This window comes from Mobula hypostoma, chromosome X1, assembly GCF_963921235.1.
Source record: "Mobula hypostoma chromosome X1, sMobHyp1.1, whole genome shotgun sequence".
NCBI lineage: Eukaryota > Metazoa > Chordata > Chondrichthyes > Myliobatiformes > Myliobatidae > Mobula > Mobula hypostoma.
In genome coordinates, this window is record NC_086128.1 from 17,417,792 (window position 1) to 17,433,492 (window position 15,701).

The 15,701-nt window shown below is 47.9% G+C and overlaps 1 protein-coding gene across 11 annotated transcripts in view; it reads right to left on the minus strand.

Moving 5' to 3' along the window:
- The window catches only part of LOC134340291 (RNA-binding motif, single-stranded-interacting protein 2-like), a 260,578-nt gene that overhangs the window by 47,204 nt on the left and 197,673 nt on the right, over positions 1-15,701 (minus strand). Inside the window, exon 1 of one of the 11 annotated variants that reach the window (XM_063037354.1) lies at positions 14,620-14,789. The exons of the other annotated variants lie outside the window; for them this stretch is intronic. Within the exon in view, the coding sequence (XP_062893424.1) occupies positions 14,620-14,766 (147 nt within the window). The 5' untranslated portion in view covers positions 14,767-14,789. Of the gene's footprint in view, positions 1-14,619; positions 14,790-15,701 lie in introns of those variants that run through there. 11 annotated transcript variants of the gene reach the window in all.

Genomic DNA, 15,701 nt, shown 5'->3' on the forward strand with positions numbered 1-15,701 from the left:
CCCCCCCCCCCCGCTTTCCGCAGGGATTGCTCCCTACGCGATTCCCTTGTCCATTCGTTCCCCCCCCATCCCTTCCCCCCGATCTTCCTCCCGGCACTTATCCTTGTAAGTGGAACAAGTGCTACACATGCCCTTACACTTCCTCCCTCACCACCATTCAGGGCCCCAGACAGTCCTTCCAGGTGAGGCGACACTTCACCTGTGAGTCGGCTGGGGTGATATACTGTGTCCAATGCTCCCGATGTGGCCTTCTATATATTGGCGAGACCCAACGCAGGCTGGGAGACCGTTTCACTGAACACCTACGCTCTGTCCACCAGAGAAAGCAGGATCTCCCAGTGCCCACACATTTTAATTCCACATCCCATTCCCATTCTGATATGTCTATCCACGGCCTCCTCTACTGTAAGGATGAAGCCACACTCAGGTTGGAGGAACAACACCTTATATTCTGCCTGGGTAGCCTCCAACCTGATGGCATGAACATTGACTTCTCTAACTTCCGTTAATGCCCTACCTCCCCTTCATACCCCATCCGTTATTTATTATTATATATATATATATATATTTTCTCTCTCTCTTTTTCTCCCTCTGTCCCTCTCACTATACCCCTTGCCCATCCTCTGGGCTTCCTCCCTCCCCCTTTTCTTTCTCCCCGGGCCTCCTGTCCCATGATCCTCTCATATCCCTTTTGCCAATCACCTGTCCAGCTCTTGGCTCCATCCCTCCCCCTCCTGTCTTCTCCTATCATTTCGGATCTCCCCCTCCCCCTCCCACTTTCAAATCTCTTACTAGCTCTTCTTTCAGTTAGTCCTGACGAAGGGTCTCAGCCCGAAATGTCGACTGTACCTCTTCCTATAGACTGCTGCCTGGCCTGCTGCATTCACCAGCAATTTTTATGCGTGTTGCTTGAAATTCCAGCATCTGCAGATTTCCTCATGTTTGCGTATCTCAGTGTACGACGGAGTTTACCAATTGTACACCACTGGCCTGATATGGAAACACTAATGCCCAGGAATGGAAAAGTCTAAAGAAAGTATGGATACAGCCCAGTCCATCACAGGCAGAGGGTGCAGAGATTTACCAGGATGCAGCATGTCTTATGAGGATAGGTTGAGCAAGATAGGGTTTCCTCTTTGGAACAATGGAGGTGTACAAGATGAGAAGAGGCATAAATCAAGTGCACAGCTAGAGTCTTTTTCCCAGGACGTAAATGGCTAATGCGAGGGGGCATAATTTTAATGGGATTTAAGGAAAGTATAGCGGGGGTGTCAAAGGTAGTTTTTTTTTTCCACAGAGAGTAATGGGCGCATGGAACACCCTGCCAGGGATGGTGATAGAGGCAGACACAGTAGGGACATTTAAGACACTACTAGATAGACACGTGGGTGGTAGAAAAGTGGAGGGCTCTGTGGTAGGGAGGGGTTAGATTGTTTGTGGAGTAAGTTGAAAGATCAGCACAAGATCATGGGCTGAAGGGCCTGTACTGTGCTATAAATTATGTTCTATGGTCTGAAGAAATAGCCCGCACAGTGTCTCTGCAAAGGCCTCCAAATCCACGAGGATGTGAACCATATCAGTGTCCTCTCCTAAGCCAACATCCCTGGTATTCAAGGCCCTGGTTACAACCCAGTTAAGCTGGGAGGGCCACACTAATCCCAAACCCCCAAAACAGACCCTCCATTCGAGCTCATCCCTGGGAGTGACCCGGGGTGGACAGAGGGAAAGATTCAGGGATCTGCTCAAAATCTCCTTGAGGAAATGCAACACCCTTGTTGATCCCATCAGAAGATGGGAAACACTAGTCCATAGCTGCTCATAGTGGAGAAGGTGCGGACTGCCACCGGCACATCCTTAGGTGTCTTGGGAAATCTCTGCACCTCCTGCTCTGTCTTTGGATCCCACACTGGCCTCATCAGTCACCCCAGAACAGAAGTGGAAACCAGTCACCTTCAATCCCAAGAGACAGGCCAAGATTCAATCATTGAGGAGGCACTGAGACGCAACCTTAGATCCATTCTTGCTCCTTGCTCCCCATTAATGATTACCTCCAAGTTATTGCACCCTCTGTTACATTACACACAAAGGCACCATCCACCAATTTGACGGCAGTTCCGGTTTAACATATCCCCTTATATAACCAATGCGTGACTGTTAAAGTCAACTTTGCAAACCCTAAAGCTGTTGAACTGTGCTCATACTGCAAGGTTATTCTACTCTCTTGCTGGTTACAGGGCGTTTCCTTATTTGGTATGCTCTCTTAGGTTTATTACATTCCTTATACTGAACAAAACACTCCTATATTTAGAGTCTGTCTGGAAAGACACATAGCGTCCAGTTTGGGAAGCTTCAGAGATAAGAGAGTAGATTGTGTCTTCCTGAGGAAACAAGGGCCAGATGTGCTTTATTGTAGGACGTGAAGGGTCTGACTTGGCTGCAAGGGTTTGTGGTTACAGAAATTTAGGGGCTCACTTCGAAGGAATTTTGAAGATAGAAGGAAACCTTAATTCTCCAGGTACGGTCAATTTTACCCAGTAACACATCCAATTATAATAATGCATAATCTGGTGCTTACCCAAACCAACTCATTAAATACCACCCGTCCAATCTTCAAGCTGTCCCACTAAATCCTACCCCTCTGATCCCAAAACTGTCTGATCAAATCTCATCTGTCTGATCCACAAATTGTCCCATCAGATCCCGTCCTTCCAATCCCAAAACTGTCCCATTAAATCCAACTTCTCCCATCCCCAAACTGTCCCATCAGATCCCAACTCTCCTGTCCTAAATCCTCCCATCCCTCAACACGCCATGCCTCTTTGACTTGTATTTGATGGGATGTTAAAGTTTATCCATTTCCGACCATTCTCTCCCCTTTCTGGATCTCCGTCTCCATCTCAGGAGGTAGAATATCCATCGACATTTACTACAGACACAGTGACACCCCCAGTTATCTAGACGACACCTCCTCCCACCTGGTCTCTTGTAACAATGCCATTTCTTTCTCTCAGTTCCTCTATCTCCACTGCACCCGTTCTAGAGGTGAGGCCTTTCACCCCAGAACATCTACAATGTCCTGCTTTTTTCAGGAAATGGGGTAAGCCCCACACAATGGCTGATGGAGCCCCCATTCGCCATCCAGGGACCTAAATGGCCCTTCCTCCAATCTTGTCTATTGCATTCTATGCTCTTGATGTGGCCTCCTTTGCATCAATGAGACCAACCGAGGACTTGGTCACCTTCCTCTCCTATCAGATCCCATGAACTGTAGCCTTTTGTCGCCTCCAGTTCTCACCTCCCAGCCTCTGTCACTATTTCCACTCTCCCCTCCTCCATCTGCCTATCCCCCCCCCCTCACCCGGATCCACCCATCATCTGCCACCCCTTCCCTCCCCTCACCTCTTTATATTCTCCTCTACTCTTGATCTTAAATGCCCTTTCACACCACAGATGCTACCTGACACAGTATTGAGTTCCTCCAGCATCCTTTAGCCCCCGACTTTACTCACTGTACATTCATGACTGTGTAGCCAGATACTGCTCTGACTTTACAAGTTTGCAGAGGACACCATCGTAGTAGGCCAGATCTTAAACAATGACAAGACGGAGTACAGGAAAGAGATAGAGAGCAGAGGGGCATGGTGTCAAGACGACAATCTCTCCCTCAATATCAGAAAAACACAAGAGCTGGTCACTAACTTCAGGATGTGGGGTGGAGCATAGGCTCCTGTCTGTATCAAAGGTGCTGAAGAGGAGATAATTGAGAGTTCGACATTCCTAGGTGTAAATATCACCAAGAGCTTGTCCTTGTACAACCAAGAAAATACTTTCTCAGAATGCTAAAAAAATTCAGTACGTCCCTGATGACCCTCACCGATTTTTACAGATGCACCACAGAAAGCATCGTATCTAGGTGCATCACAGCTTGGTTTGACAACTGCTCTGCCAAGATTGCAACAAATTATAGGGAGCCATGGACACTGCTCAGTCCATCATGCAAACCAGCTTCCCCTCCGTTAGCTCTATCTGCACTTCCTGCTGCCTCGGGAAAAACAGCCAACGTAACCATCCCGTCCATTCTCTTTTCTCCACCCTCCTTTCAGGCAGTAGAGAATCCTGAAAGACATACCACCAAGCTCAAGGACAGCTTCCATCCCACTGTGATAAACCTCTTGTATGATTAAGATGAATTTCTAGCCTTTCAATCCACCTTACTGTGGCTTTTGCACTGTATTGGTCTATCTGCACTGGATTTTCTGTAACTGTAACACTATATTCCACATTCTGTTTTCCTTTGTACTACCTCAATGGCACATAAACAAAAGATTTTCATTATATCTCGTTACATGTGACATTAATAAACCAATTACCATTAGCTACAGTGATTCTAACGCTCATGAGTGGCCTCTGACAAATGCACTGGCTCGCTTTCTTCAACATCCAGGCCGCCTCCAGTAGGGCCATGAAAGGGTTAGTTCCTTGAGCTGGCCGGTTCATCAGGATGGGGGATAGAACAGGGGATAGCGAAATCTGAAAGTCTCAGACAATGCGAGGCCGCAGATGGAGTGAGGTTTCAGAGTTGGCTGCAGTCTGCAGATTTCCCAAGGGCTCCAGCAGAGCTGCAACCCTGTACTTGATTTACAATTCTTGGAAAAGCTAGAAGCCGACCTTGAGACTTGTTCCAAGAATCCAGAAAACCAGACACTCATGATTTCAGCCACAAATTAAAAATAATGTGAAGTCTACCTGCCTTCATGTCCGCATCCTTTGATTTAGGACTCCAGCTTTCCCCAAGACAGTCACAGAGTCACAACACAGAAACAGGCCCTTTGGCTCACCATGCCCATGCCTACTGCCTAGTACACATCTATACTGATCTCATTTACCACCACATGCTCTGTGACTTTGTCTGTCTTGGTGATTCAAGTGTTTGTCTGGATAATTCTCAGATGTTTGAGAGTCTCTGCCATCACCACCCAGTGTGTTCCAGATTCCAGAAACTGGCCTTTCTCTCCACCTTTAGTCCTGAGGCAGGCACTCGAATCGAGACGATTCCTTTTCCCTGCTAATCATGCTGCTTGACCCACTGCGATCTCCTAGCAAGTCGTTTGTTGCATCTGCAGTCCCTTGTGCCTGAAAGCTTCCTCTCTCTGACCTCAGCCTGGTCTGATGTAGCTCCACAGATTTGATACCCCTTTGCCCTCCGCCACACAAGTTATGTCGCAGCTTTATAAAACTCTGGTTCGGATGTAATTGGATAATCATATTCAATTCTGGTTGTCCCATTACAGGAAAGTTCTGGCGGCTTTGCAGAGGATACAGAAGAAGTTTACCAAGTTTGCCTGGATTCAGGGGTCACTGGCTAGAAGGAGAGATTGGACAAACTTGGGTTGTTTTCTCTGGAACAGCAGAGGCTGAGGGGGGACCTCAAAGAAATCTAGAAGATTATGAGATGCGTACATAGAGTTGACAGCCAGTTTCTCTCCCCAAGGGTTGAAATGTCTAATACTAGAGGGAATGCACTTAAGGTGAAGAGGGAAAGACAGGAAGTTCAAAGGAGATGTGTGGGGCAAGTTTTTTTTTACACAGAATGGTGGGAACCTGAAATGCACTGGCAGGGGTTGTGGTGGAGGCAGGTATGATAGAAACATTCAAGAGGTCCTGAGGTAGGCAGATAAATGCGCAGAGAATGGCACGATATGGACACTGTGGGCAGAAAGGATTCATTTAGTTAGGCTTTCAATTACTAGGTTTTTAGTTAATGGATGTAGTCTAATAAGAGTGTTGTATAGAACATAGAATAGTACAGCACAGCACAGGCCCTTCGGCCCACATTGTTGTGCCGACCCTCAAACTCTGCCTCCCATATAACCCCCCACCTTAAATTCCTCCATATACCTGTCTAGTAGTCTCTTAAATTCACTAGTGTATCTGCCTCCACCACTGACTCAGGCAGGGTATTCCATGCACCAACCACTCTCTGAGTAAAAAAACCTTCCTCTAATATCCCCCTTGAACTTCCCACCTCTTACCTTAAAGCCATGTCTCCTTGTATTGAGCAGTGGTGTCCTGGGGAAGAGGCGCTGGCTATCCACTCTATCTATTTCTCTTAATATCTTGTATACTTCTATCATGTCTCCTTTCATCCTCCTCTCCAAGGAGTAAAGCCGTAGCTCCCTTAATCTCTGATCATAATGCATACTCTCTAAACCAGGCAGCATTCTGGTAAATCTCCTCTGTACCCTTTCCAATGCTTCCACATCCTTCCTATAGTGAGGTGACCAGAACTGGACACAGTACTCCAAGTGTGGCCTAACCAGAGTTTTATAGAGCTGCATCATTACATCGCGACTCTTAAACTCTATCCCTCGACTTATGAAAGCTAACACCCATAAGCTTTCTTAACTACCCTATCTACCTGTGAGGCAACTTTCAGGGATCTGTGGGCATATACCCCCAGATCCCTCTGCTCCTCCACACTACCAAGTATCCTGCCATTTATTTTGTACTCTGTAGTTTGTCCTTCCAAAGTGTACCACCTCACACTTCTCCGGGTTGAACTCCATCTGCCACTTTGTGTCACTGAACCGTAGCTCTGATCCTTGTTATGGACCACAGAACAACTTGGTACCAGTTGGTGAGATGTTTATTGAGAAGCTGGTTGCATTGCCTTAGTGCCACATTAACACAAAACAGTACAGCCCAGGAACAGGCCCTTTGGCCCACAATGTCTGTGCTGAACGTGATGCTGAATTAAACTAATCCCCTCTGCCTGCACATGATCCATGTCCCTCCACATTAATGCATCTATCTAACAGTCTCTTACACACCACTATCATATCTGCTCCCACCATCATCCCTATCAGCCCGTTTCAGGCACCCTCCATTCTCTGTGTAAAAACATTGTCCCGCACATCTCCTTTCAACTCCCCCCCTCACCTTAAATGTCTGTCCTCTATTACTCGATACTTCTAACCTGAGGAAAGGACTCAGTCTTTGCCATGTGTGCCTTTCATAACTTTATTATATTCTATTAGGTCTCCCTTCAGCCTGACTCCCTAGAAAAAATGACTTAAGTTTGTCCAACCTTTCCTTAAAGCTCGTGCTCTCTAACCCATCCAGCATTCTGACAAACTTTTTCTACACCCTCTCAAAAGCCTCTGTGTCCTTCCTATAATGCAGCGATCAGAACTGCACACAATTAAGTTAGGAACCATTTTGGATAATTATTCACTAAGAACAGAATTGAACCCATCATTAAGTTACCTATTGCCAGCATACTAGTTGGCTTCAAATGAGATACTAGACCATGGGGACTATTGGTTAATTTCTGCAGCTCCCATCACCCACTTCTTCAAAGCTGAGACAATGGTGTTAATATTCACTGCAAACTGTCATAAACACAGACTCTCCTGCAGCACCTACACATCCTCGCAAGCGGGCTGCAGAACAGGTTTGGCAATCGTGTGCAGGAGTATGCACGATCCAGCCAATCACTGTTTCATTCTGGTGGCATTTAACTCCCTTCTTTTTGAGACTTGACCAAAAGCACAGCAACATTTACACTCCCTGCTTACCCTCATCCTTGTCCGGGAAAGAAGTGCCTATAGGCGGGAGGAGAAGATGGCGGCGTGAAACAGCGCACGCAGCTCTCCGGTGAAATGATATCGTACTTGTAAGTAGGATGCTGTGCACAATTCTGATTTGATGGAGACAGACGCGAGAAGGCACAGAGGAACATCTGGAGAAACTTCTGAAATGCCCGGTTCACTGCTGCTGCTACTGTGCGATCGAGAATCTCCGGAGGGAAGGCCCCAAAATCCCCGACTTTGCCTGCTGCTGGCGACCGGGGCTGGGGTCGAAGTGTTCGGCAGAGATGGTGCTCAGTACTCGGTGTCAGAGGGCTGGTCGGAGGCTCAAAGTTTTCAGACAACTCAGAGTTGGACTGTGGTCGGGCATGGCAGGGAGAGTTTTCTTCCTACTCCCGTCTGCGTGAGATGTGGGACTTTCGAGAGACTTTGAACTTTTTTTTACCGTGCCCATGGCCTGTTCTTCATCAAGTAATGGCATTGTTTGCACTGTTGTAACTATATATTATAATTATGTGGTTTTTGTTAGTTTTTCAGTCTTGGCCTGTCCTGTGCTTCTGTGATATCACACCGGAGGAATATTGTATCATTTCTTAATGCATGCATTACTAAATGACAATAAAAGAGGACTGCGTGTCCTCAAAATCTAATAATCTAATTTCAACAGACACTCTCAAGAAGTAGTCTTCATTTAGTACTTAGTTATTGCTTCCAGCCACTGTGTTAGCATTAACTTTCAGTTTAAGAGTTTTAGTTAATGGTCCTGTTGGCCTAGTCATTATTGTTTTTCATTTCCTTTAAATTTTGCAACTGTCCTCATTAAAGTCAGTGAAATTACAACAACCTGGCAATACACTTCCCTCCATATGAATGCTAACCAGCCTGAAATTCAGGCTGACCTTGGCCTGAGATTCATTGGGTAGGTTGGGGAGAAGTTATAGGCGATCTAATCTGTGTTGGGAGAAGTGAGCAAAGCAATAATCTTGGTTCGACAAGCCCAGTCTCAGCTGGAGGAACTGGTGTTCTTCCTTGCAGCAATAGTTCAGCAGCTCACCTCGAGACAATCAGAATTAGGCAGCAGCAATCTCTGCTCTCACAGCCTCTCAACTCCCGTCAAGCCCACTGGGTTCTCTTCACCTGATTCAATTTCATCCTCACCAATCAACTAGGCAGCAAGAATACCAAGGCCAACGCGCTCTCCTGGCAGTTCAGCGTGTCTGAGGCCAATGCCAATACAGAGCCTATCCTTCCTTGCTTGTGCATCACTGCTCTGATAACTTGGGGAATAGAGGCAGAGGTGAGGGCTGTCCAACCGGCTGTTTGTCCCTGCTACGGGCCACTCCAAAGTGTTGGAATGGGGTCACTCCTCCTGTTTGGTTGACCATCCAGGAATTCAACAGACCTAAGAGTTCATCAAGAGACAATTTTGGTGGCCTTCCCAGTACCCTGCAGGTCTGCTATGTCTGGTGGCTGTGCCCCTCTGCCACTGGTCCCATCTCTCAGTAGATTTTATCACTGGGCTACCCCCGTCTATTGGAAAGATTACCATTCTGGTCATTGTGGATCGAATCTCCAAGGTTGCCCACTTCATTGCCCTCCCTAAGCTCCTGTCGGCTCATGAGACTGCTACCCCTAATGGTTCAACATGTTTTCAGGCTGCATGGCTTCCCTCATGACATAGTGTCCGATCGTAGACCACAGTTCATATCTGTTTTTGGAAGGCTTTCTGTTCTCTTGCAGGAGCCGTGGCTAGCCTCTCATCTGCTTTCCACCCCCAGCTAGACTGACAGAATGAACCAAGAGTTGGAGACAACCCCGTGCTGCCTTGCCTCTTCTAACCCCACGCCCTGGAGCTCCTAATTGGTTTGGACAGAGATTGCTTACAAGTGTTGATCCAGCGCTACAAGTGCACACGGCGACAAGCCAGGGCTTCTCTGCTGTGTGCTCAGAAACAACATGCCTGGCAGGCTGATCGGTTCCACTGATTGCTGAGGTCTGGCAAGCCAGGAAAGTCTGGCTGGCATCGAGGGATCTTCCCCTGAAAGACAAGATCCAGAATTTGGCTCCATGCTCCATGGGACCATTGATAGTGGAAAAGGCTGTCAACAAGACCTCGTATAGATTGCACCTACCATAATCAATGAAGGATTGCACCCAGTATTCCATGTTTCCCAGCTCAAGCAAGTTACTACCTCCCACTCTGGCTCCAGTCACCCCACCTCCCCCTCCTCCCCGCTTGGTGGATGGTTCCCTGGTCTATACAGTGTAGGGCCGGGTGCAGGGCAAGATCCAGTACTTTGTGGATTGGGAGGTGTCATGGTCCGGATCGGAGTCTCTTTAAATTTACTTTGTTTATGTTACAATCCGGACCGTTGACTCCCTGTTTCCCTTTGATTCCCTGTTTTCCCGTGTCCCTCGGCCTTGGTGATTAGAGGCAATTTACTCTCGGCTGAACTGGTAGTTTATAGTCTCCGGTTTTCAGCTGTTCGGCACAAGAGCGTCTGCAAAGTCACCAAGGTTTGGTGTGCCAATGTCATCTGGCCGGAGCAAGCCTAGTCTCCGTCCGAAGCGAGTACCGGTAATTCGCCTTTCCTCACCGGAGCAACCCTGTCAAGTTACCTCGCCAAAACGAGCCTGCAAAGTTTCCTCACCGAGGTGAGTCCGTCAGTTAACCCGCCGGAGGGAATCAAGAACCACTGTCTACTGTTCCCGGGCTGAGTCAAGAGCTCGCCACTACCCGTAGGCTCCAAGTCAAGTCCTGGCTCCAGGGGCATCCAAGTATCCAGTCAAGTCCTGGCCCTGGCGGCATCCACATACCGAGTCAAGTCCCGGCCCTGGCGGCATTCAAGTACCCAGTCAAGTCCTGGCCCTGGCGGCATCCACATACCGAGTCAAGTCCCGTCCCTGGCGGCATCCAAGTTTCGAGTCAAGTCCTGGCCCTGGCAGCATCCAAGTTCCGAGTCAAGTCCTGGTCCTGGTGGCATCCAAGTACCCAGTCAAGTCCCGGCCCTGGCGGCATCCACATACCAAGTCAAGTCCTGGCCCTGGCGGCATCCAAGTTCCGAGTCGAGTCCTGGCCCTGGCGGCATCCAAGTTCCGAGTCGAGTCCTGGCCCTGGTGGCATCCAAGTTCCGAGTCGAGTCCTGGACCTGGCGGCATCCAAGTTCCGAGTCGAGTCCTGGCCCTGGTGGCATCCAAGTCCCGAGTCAAGTCCTGGCCCTGGCGGTCTGTGATTCCTGTCCTACCCCACCTGTCTGAATCCCTTCTCTGCCCCTCTCCCCTCTAGCCCTCGTCTGCAGCCCTCGCCTGCACCTTGGTCTAGTTCTATCGCTGGAGCTAGATAGGTACTGTCTGGTGTTCTTTCGTGTTGGTCTTGTCTTGTCTTCGCCTCCGTGGGGTAAGTCAGGCAGTCTTGCCATTGCCCCACGGGGGGTCATGTCTTGTCGTGTCTTGTCCTCGCCTCCGTGGGGTAAGTCAGGCCGTCTTGCCGTTGCCCCGCGGAGGGTCATGAGTCCTGGCCCTATGTCCTGTACCCTAGGAGGGGTCCCGACTCTGTGTTCTGTGTATGTGTCCATGGTTCCATGTACCTGCTCTCCCGAGACCGAGGCTCTGTTTTTCCATGTTCCTCCTCTCCCTAGCCCATGTCATATCCATGCCTGGTTCTGGGGTCCGAGCCCGGGGCACGACCCAGCTACTGGGTCCTTGCCCAGTCTCTGGCTCGGAGTCCATACCGTGTCCTCTTCATGTCGCCGCTAATTCTGGGATCCAATTCCGAGTCCTAGCCCAGACCCCTAGTCCCAGCGTGGTCGTAGTCCTGAGTCCTAGTCCAGTTCGCTATTCCTGCTTCTGCTTTGCTCTCCTGGTATCAAACAATAAACTCAATTTAATAAACCTCACAAGATGTGTCTTGCATTTGGGTCCACCCTTGCCCCCTATGCGCCCCCCCCCCCAGTGTGACAGGAGGAGTATGATTCTGAGGAACGCTCTTGGATCTTGTACAAGGCTTTTTCAAAAGGCTTTTGACAAGGTCCCACACAGGAGATTAGTATGCAAACTTAAAGCACACGGTATTGGGGGTATGGTATTGATGTGGATATAGAATTGTTTGGCAGACAGGAAGCAAAGAGTGGGAATAAACAGGACCTTTTCAGAATGGCAGGCAGTGACTAGTGGGGTACCGCAAGGCTCAGTGCTGGGACCCCAGTTGTTTACAATATATATTAATGACTTAGACGAGGGAATTAAATGCAGCATCTCCAAGTTTGCAGATGACACAAAGCTGGGCGGCAGTGTTAGCTGTGAGGAGGATGCTAAGAGGATGCAGGGTGACTTGGATAGGTTAGGTGAGTAGGCAAATTCATGGCAGATGCAATTTAATGTGGATAAATGTGAAGTTATCCACTTTGGTGGCAAGAACAGGAAAACAGATTATTATCTGAATGGTGGCCGATTAGGAAAAGGGGAGGTGCAATGAGACCTGGGTGTCATTATACACCAGTCATTGAAAGTGGGCATGCAGGTACAGCAGGCGGTGAAAAAGGCGAATGGTATGCTGGCATTCATAGCAAAAGGATTCGAGTACAGGAGCAGGGAGGTACTATTGCAGTTGTACAAGGCCTTGGTGAGACCACACCTGGAGTATTGTGTGCAGTTTTGGTCCCCTAATCTCAGGAAAGACATTCTTGCCATAGAGGGAGTACAAAGAAGGTTCACCAGATTGATTCCTGGGATGGCAGGACTTTCATATGATGAAAGACTGGATTGACTAGACTTATACTCACTGGAATTTAGAAGATTGAGGGGGGATCTTATTGAAATGTATAAAATCCTAAAGGGATTGGACAGGCTAGATGCAGGAAGATTGTTCCCGATGTTGGGGAAGTCCAGAACGAGGGGTCACAGTTTAAGGATAAAGGGGAAGCCTTTTAGGACCCAGATGAGGAAAAACTTCTTCACACAGAGAGTGGTGAATCTGTGGAATTCTCTGCCACAGGAAACAGTTGAGGCCAGTTCATTGGCTATATTTAAGAGGGAGTCAGATATGGCCCTTGTGGCTAAAGGGATCAGGGAGTATGGAGAGAAGGCAGGTACAAGGTTTTGAGTTGGATGATCAGCCATGATCATACTGAATGGCAGTGCAGGCTCGAAGGGCCGAATGGCCTACTCCTGCACCTATTTTCTATGTTTCTATGTAAGTTTCTCACCCGGGACTTCCAGTGGGCACTGAGCACAGGTCTGTGACATTTTGGGAGCTACGCTGAGGCAGGGGGGCCCTGTCACAACCATGGTCTCTGCAGTGATCAAGCATATATGTGATCAAGTTTGGCAAACATGCTCATGAGTATGCATATTTCAGCACATTTCACTGTGGTGCTATTTAATTTCTTTCTTGTCTTGTTGAGACTTGACCAAAAGCACAGCAACATTTACACCCCCTGCTTACCCTCATCCTTGTCCGGGAAAGAAGACTACTGTTTCAACAGACACTCTCAAGAAGCAGTATTCATTTAGTACTTAGATATTGCTTTCAGCCGCTGTGTTAGCACTAACTTTCAGTTTGAGAGTTTTAGTTAACGGCCCTGTTGGTTTAGCGGTTATTGTTTTTCTTTCCCTTTAAATTCTGCAACAGTTCTCATGAAAGTCAGTAAACTGTTGACCCGTTTCTGTGTGTCTCTCTCTCCACACTTGGGCCAAATTGGGAGTTTTGTCACAAACTCCCAAAATCCACCTCCTAATTGTGTGTTATAAAGCTTTGAATTGTGCTCGGAATGAAGGGAATATGGGGATTGAACAAGAACAGTGACTTGGAGATGTTGGATCAGTCTGGATCTCATTTTATGACCTAGCAAGGGGCTGAATGGCTTCCCCTCTTCTTGTGTTTAAACTACGAGTTGGTCTAGAACTGAACAGCCAACAGCTTTGCTTCAGAAGGCTGGGCTAATGCTGGAAAAGGTCAGCGATCTGAATTAAAGCAAACGAAGCCCGCCACACAATGCCTTACAAGTGTAGGCGTCCATACTACAGAAATCATTCTCCAAAGTGTTTAGGACGATTTATCGCGGTCAACTGAGGCATGTGTTTTTTTTCTTTCAATCGCCCTCTCAATAGGCCTGCCTGAATCAGCCCAAAGAATCGGCTTTGAATAGGACCTACAAGCATTCCTTTGAGCTGAGGACATGCTCATAGAGAGAGACAAGAAGAGCAATTGATATTTTCCTTCACAGAAGGAAGTGGTGGGAAAAACTACTCCCTGGTTCTCTATGCTTGGCAATTGACCAAAAAGCAAAAAAAACCGGGAACAATTAGTGAGGTCACGGCTAGCTTTGTGAGACTGAAGCCTGCAGTATGTACAGTGGCAGCTGCTTTTGTATTTCACCATGTCAATGAGCTAACTCAAAAGCTTCTCCATTTCCTATCATATCGCTACCATGCCCACCCCCCCCCGCACCTTCACTCTCCTCTGCCCCTCCTCTCTCAAGCAGGAACCACACACTAAGATCCAAAAGCCAAGAGCTAATCCTATTAAATAAATCTTCCAGGGGGAAAAAAAGGTCATCGTTTTGCCTGTGTTGTCTCTCCACAGCTCACTGGCATTAATGCAGCAAATTCCATTCAAGTTTACGTTACACACTCCCTCAGGAAACGAAACAAGGAGGGCGTTGTAAAGTTAAGAAAGAAAGCAGCCTCTTAAAGACATCCTTCTCAAAAACCACATCAAACCTGAATTTCAGGCTGGTTAGCATTCATATGGAGGGAAATGTTTTGCCAGGTCGTTGTAATCCATCTGTCAGATGCTTCACCAAGTGTCCCGATGCGTGTGATGTAACGCTGGTGGAATAAACCCCACTATACCCATGTGGCCTTGGGTGTGTTGAGGGCAGTGGTTAAGCCCCTTTGAGAGATCGACATCAGCTCCAAGAGCAGGAAGAAAACAAGGCTTAGGAACAGAACCTAGGCCGTATGCAGGGACAGAACTCTCACTGCATGTTCGTCCTCATTGAGATCAGTGACCCCGTGACTTTAAATATACCTGCCCATTGTGCCTTGACAGGTCTGTGGCGGTAAGAGTCACGGTCACCCTTGGCTTCCTGATCTCAGGACCATTCCACACCTCTGATGCTGATCTCTTCAGCAACGTGCACAAATTGCTGGAGGAACTCAGTGGGTCGGGCAGCATCTATAGACAGGAATAAACAGTCAATATTTTGGGCCAAGACCCTTCATCTGGACTGAAAAGCAAGGGGGCACATGACAGAATAAAGAGGTGGGGGAGGGGATGAAGGAATACAAGCTGGCAGATCTTCAGCATTTTGTGCGTGTTGCTCAAGATTTCCAGCATCTGCAGAATCTCTCGTGTTTATGATTTATTGCTGATCTCTGCCATTTCCACAGTTTGTTGCTTTCTGCTGTATCAGGGAGGACACTCCCCCCTCAACCCCCAAAATACTACTTGCAAAACAACACATTTCACAGCAATGATAATAAATTTGATTCTGATTCTGACTTCCTCTCCTTGTTCCCCAGCAGGACAGTGGGCATGGGGACTTGCCTCCATTGCAGGCTTCCCCAAAGTAAAACTTAGAAGCATGAGTACTCTGGACAAATCTGAATTGTGTGACAGCTTCTGTGTGATTGCTATAGCAATTATTCCAGAAATGTTGCTTCTTTAACAAAACAAACAGCTTACAGACTTTGTGGTGCAGTAATACGTGAGAGATGGTTACGGGAAAATAAACGGGGCAATGGAATTGCCAAATGAGGGCAAATGAGACTAGCTTATGAGCAACTGGTTGGCACAGATGAGCTAGGCCAAAAGGCACAGTTTCCATGCTGAGTTACTCTATGATAGTTACTTCCTCTGCTTGCCCTCCTGCCCCTGGGAGCAGGAGAGTGGGCACAGAGATTTACCTCTATTTGCCCTAATATATAGACATTCAGAGGTTGTACTCGCCCTTACAGAGATCTCTGAGGCAATCTCTCCCCAGGAGCACTGGGCTGTAACCCTGGAGGGTCACCATCACCTCTGTGCACATTGGGTTCTGTCCTTCACTGGCCTCTGATCCCCTGGGAACACTCTTCCATTCCCCTCCAATCACTACAACATCCACCCAT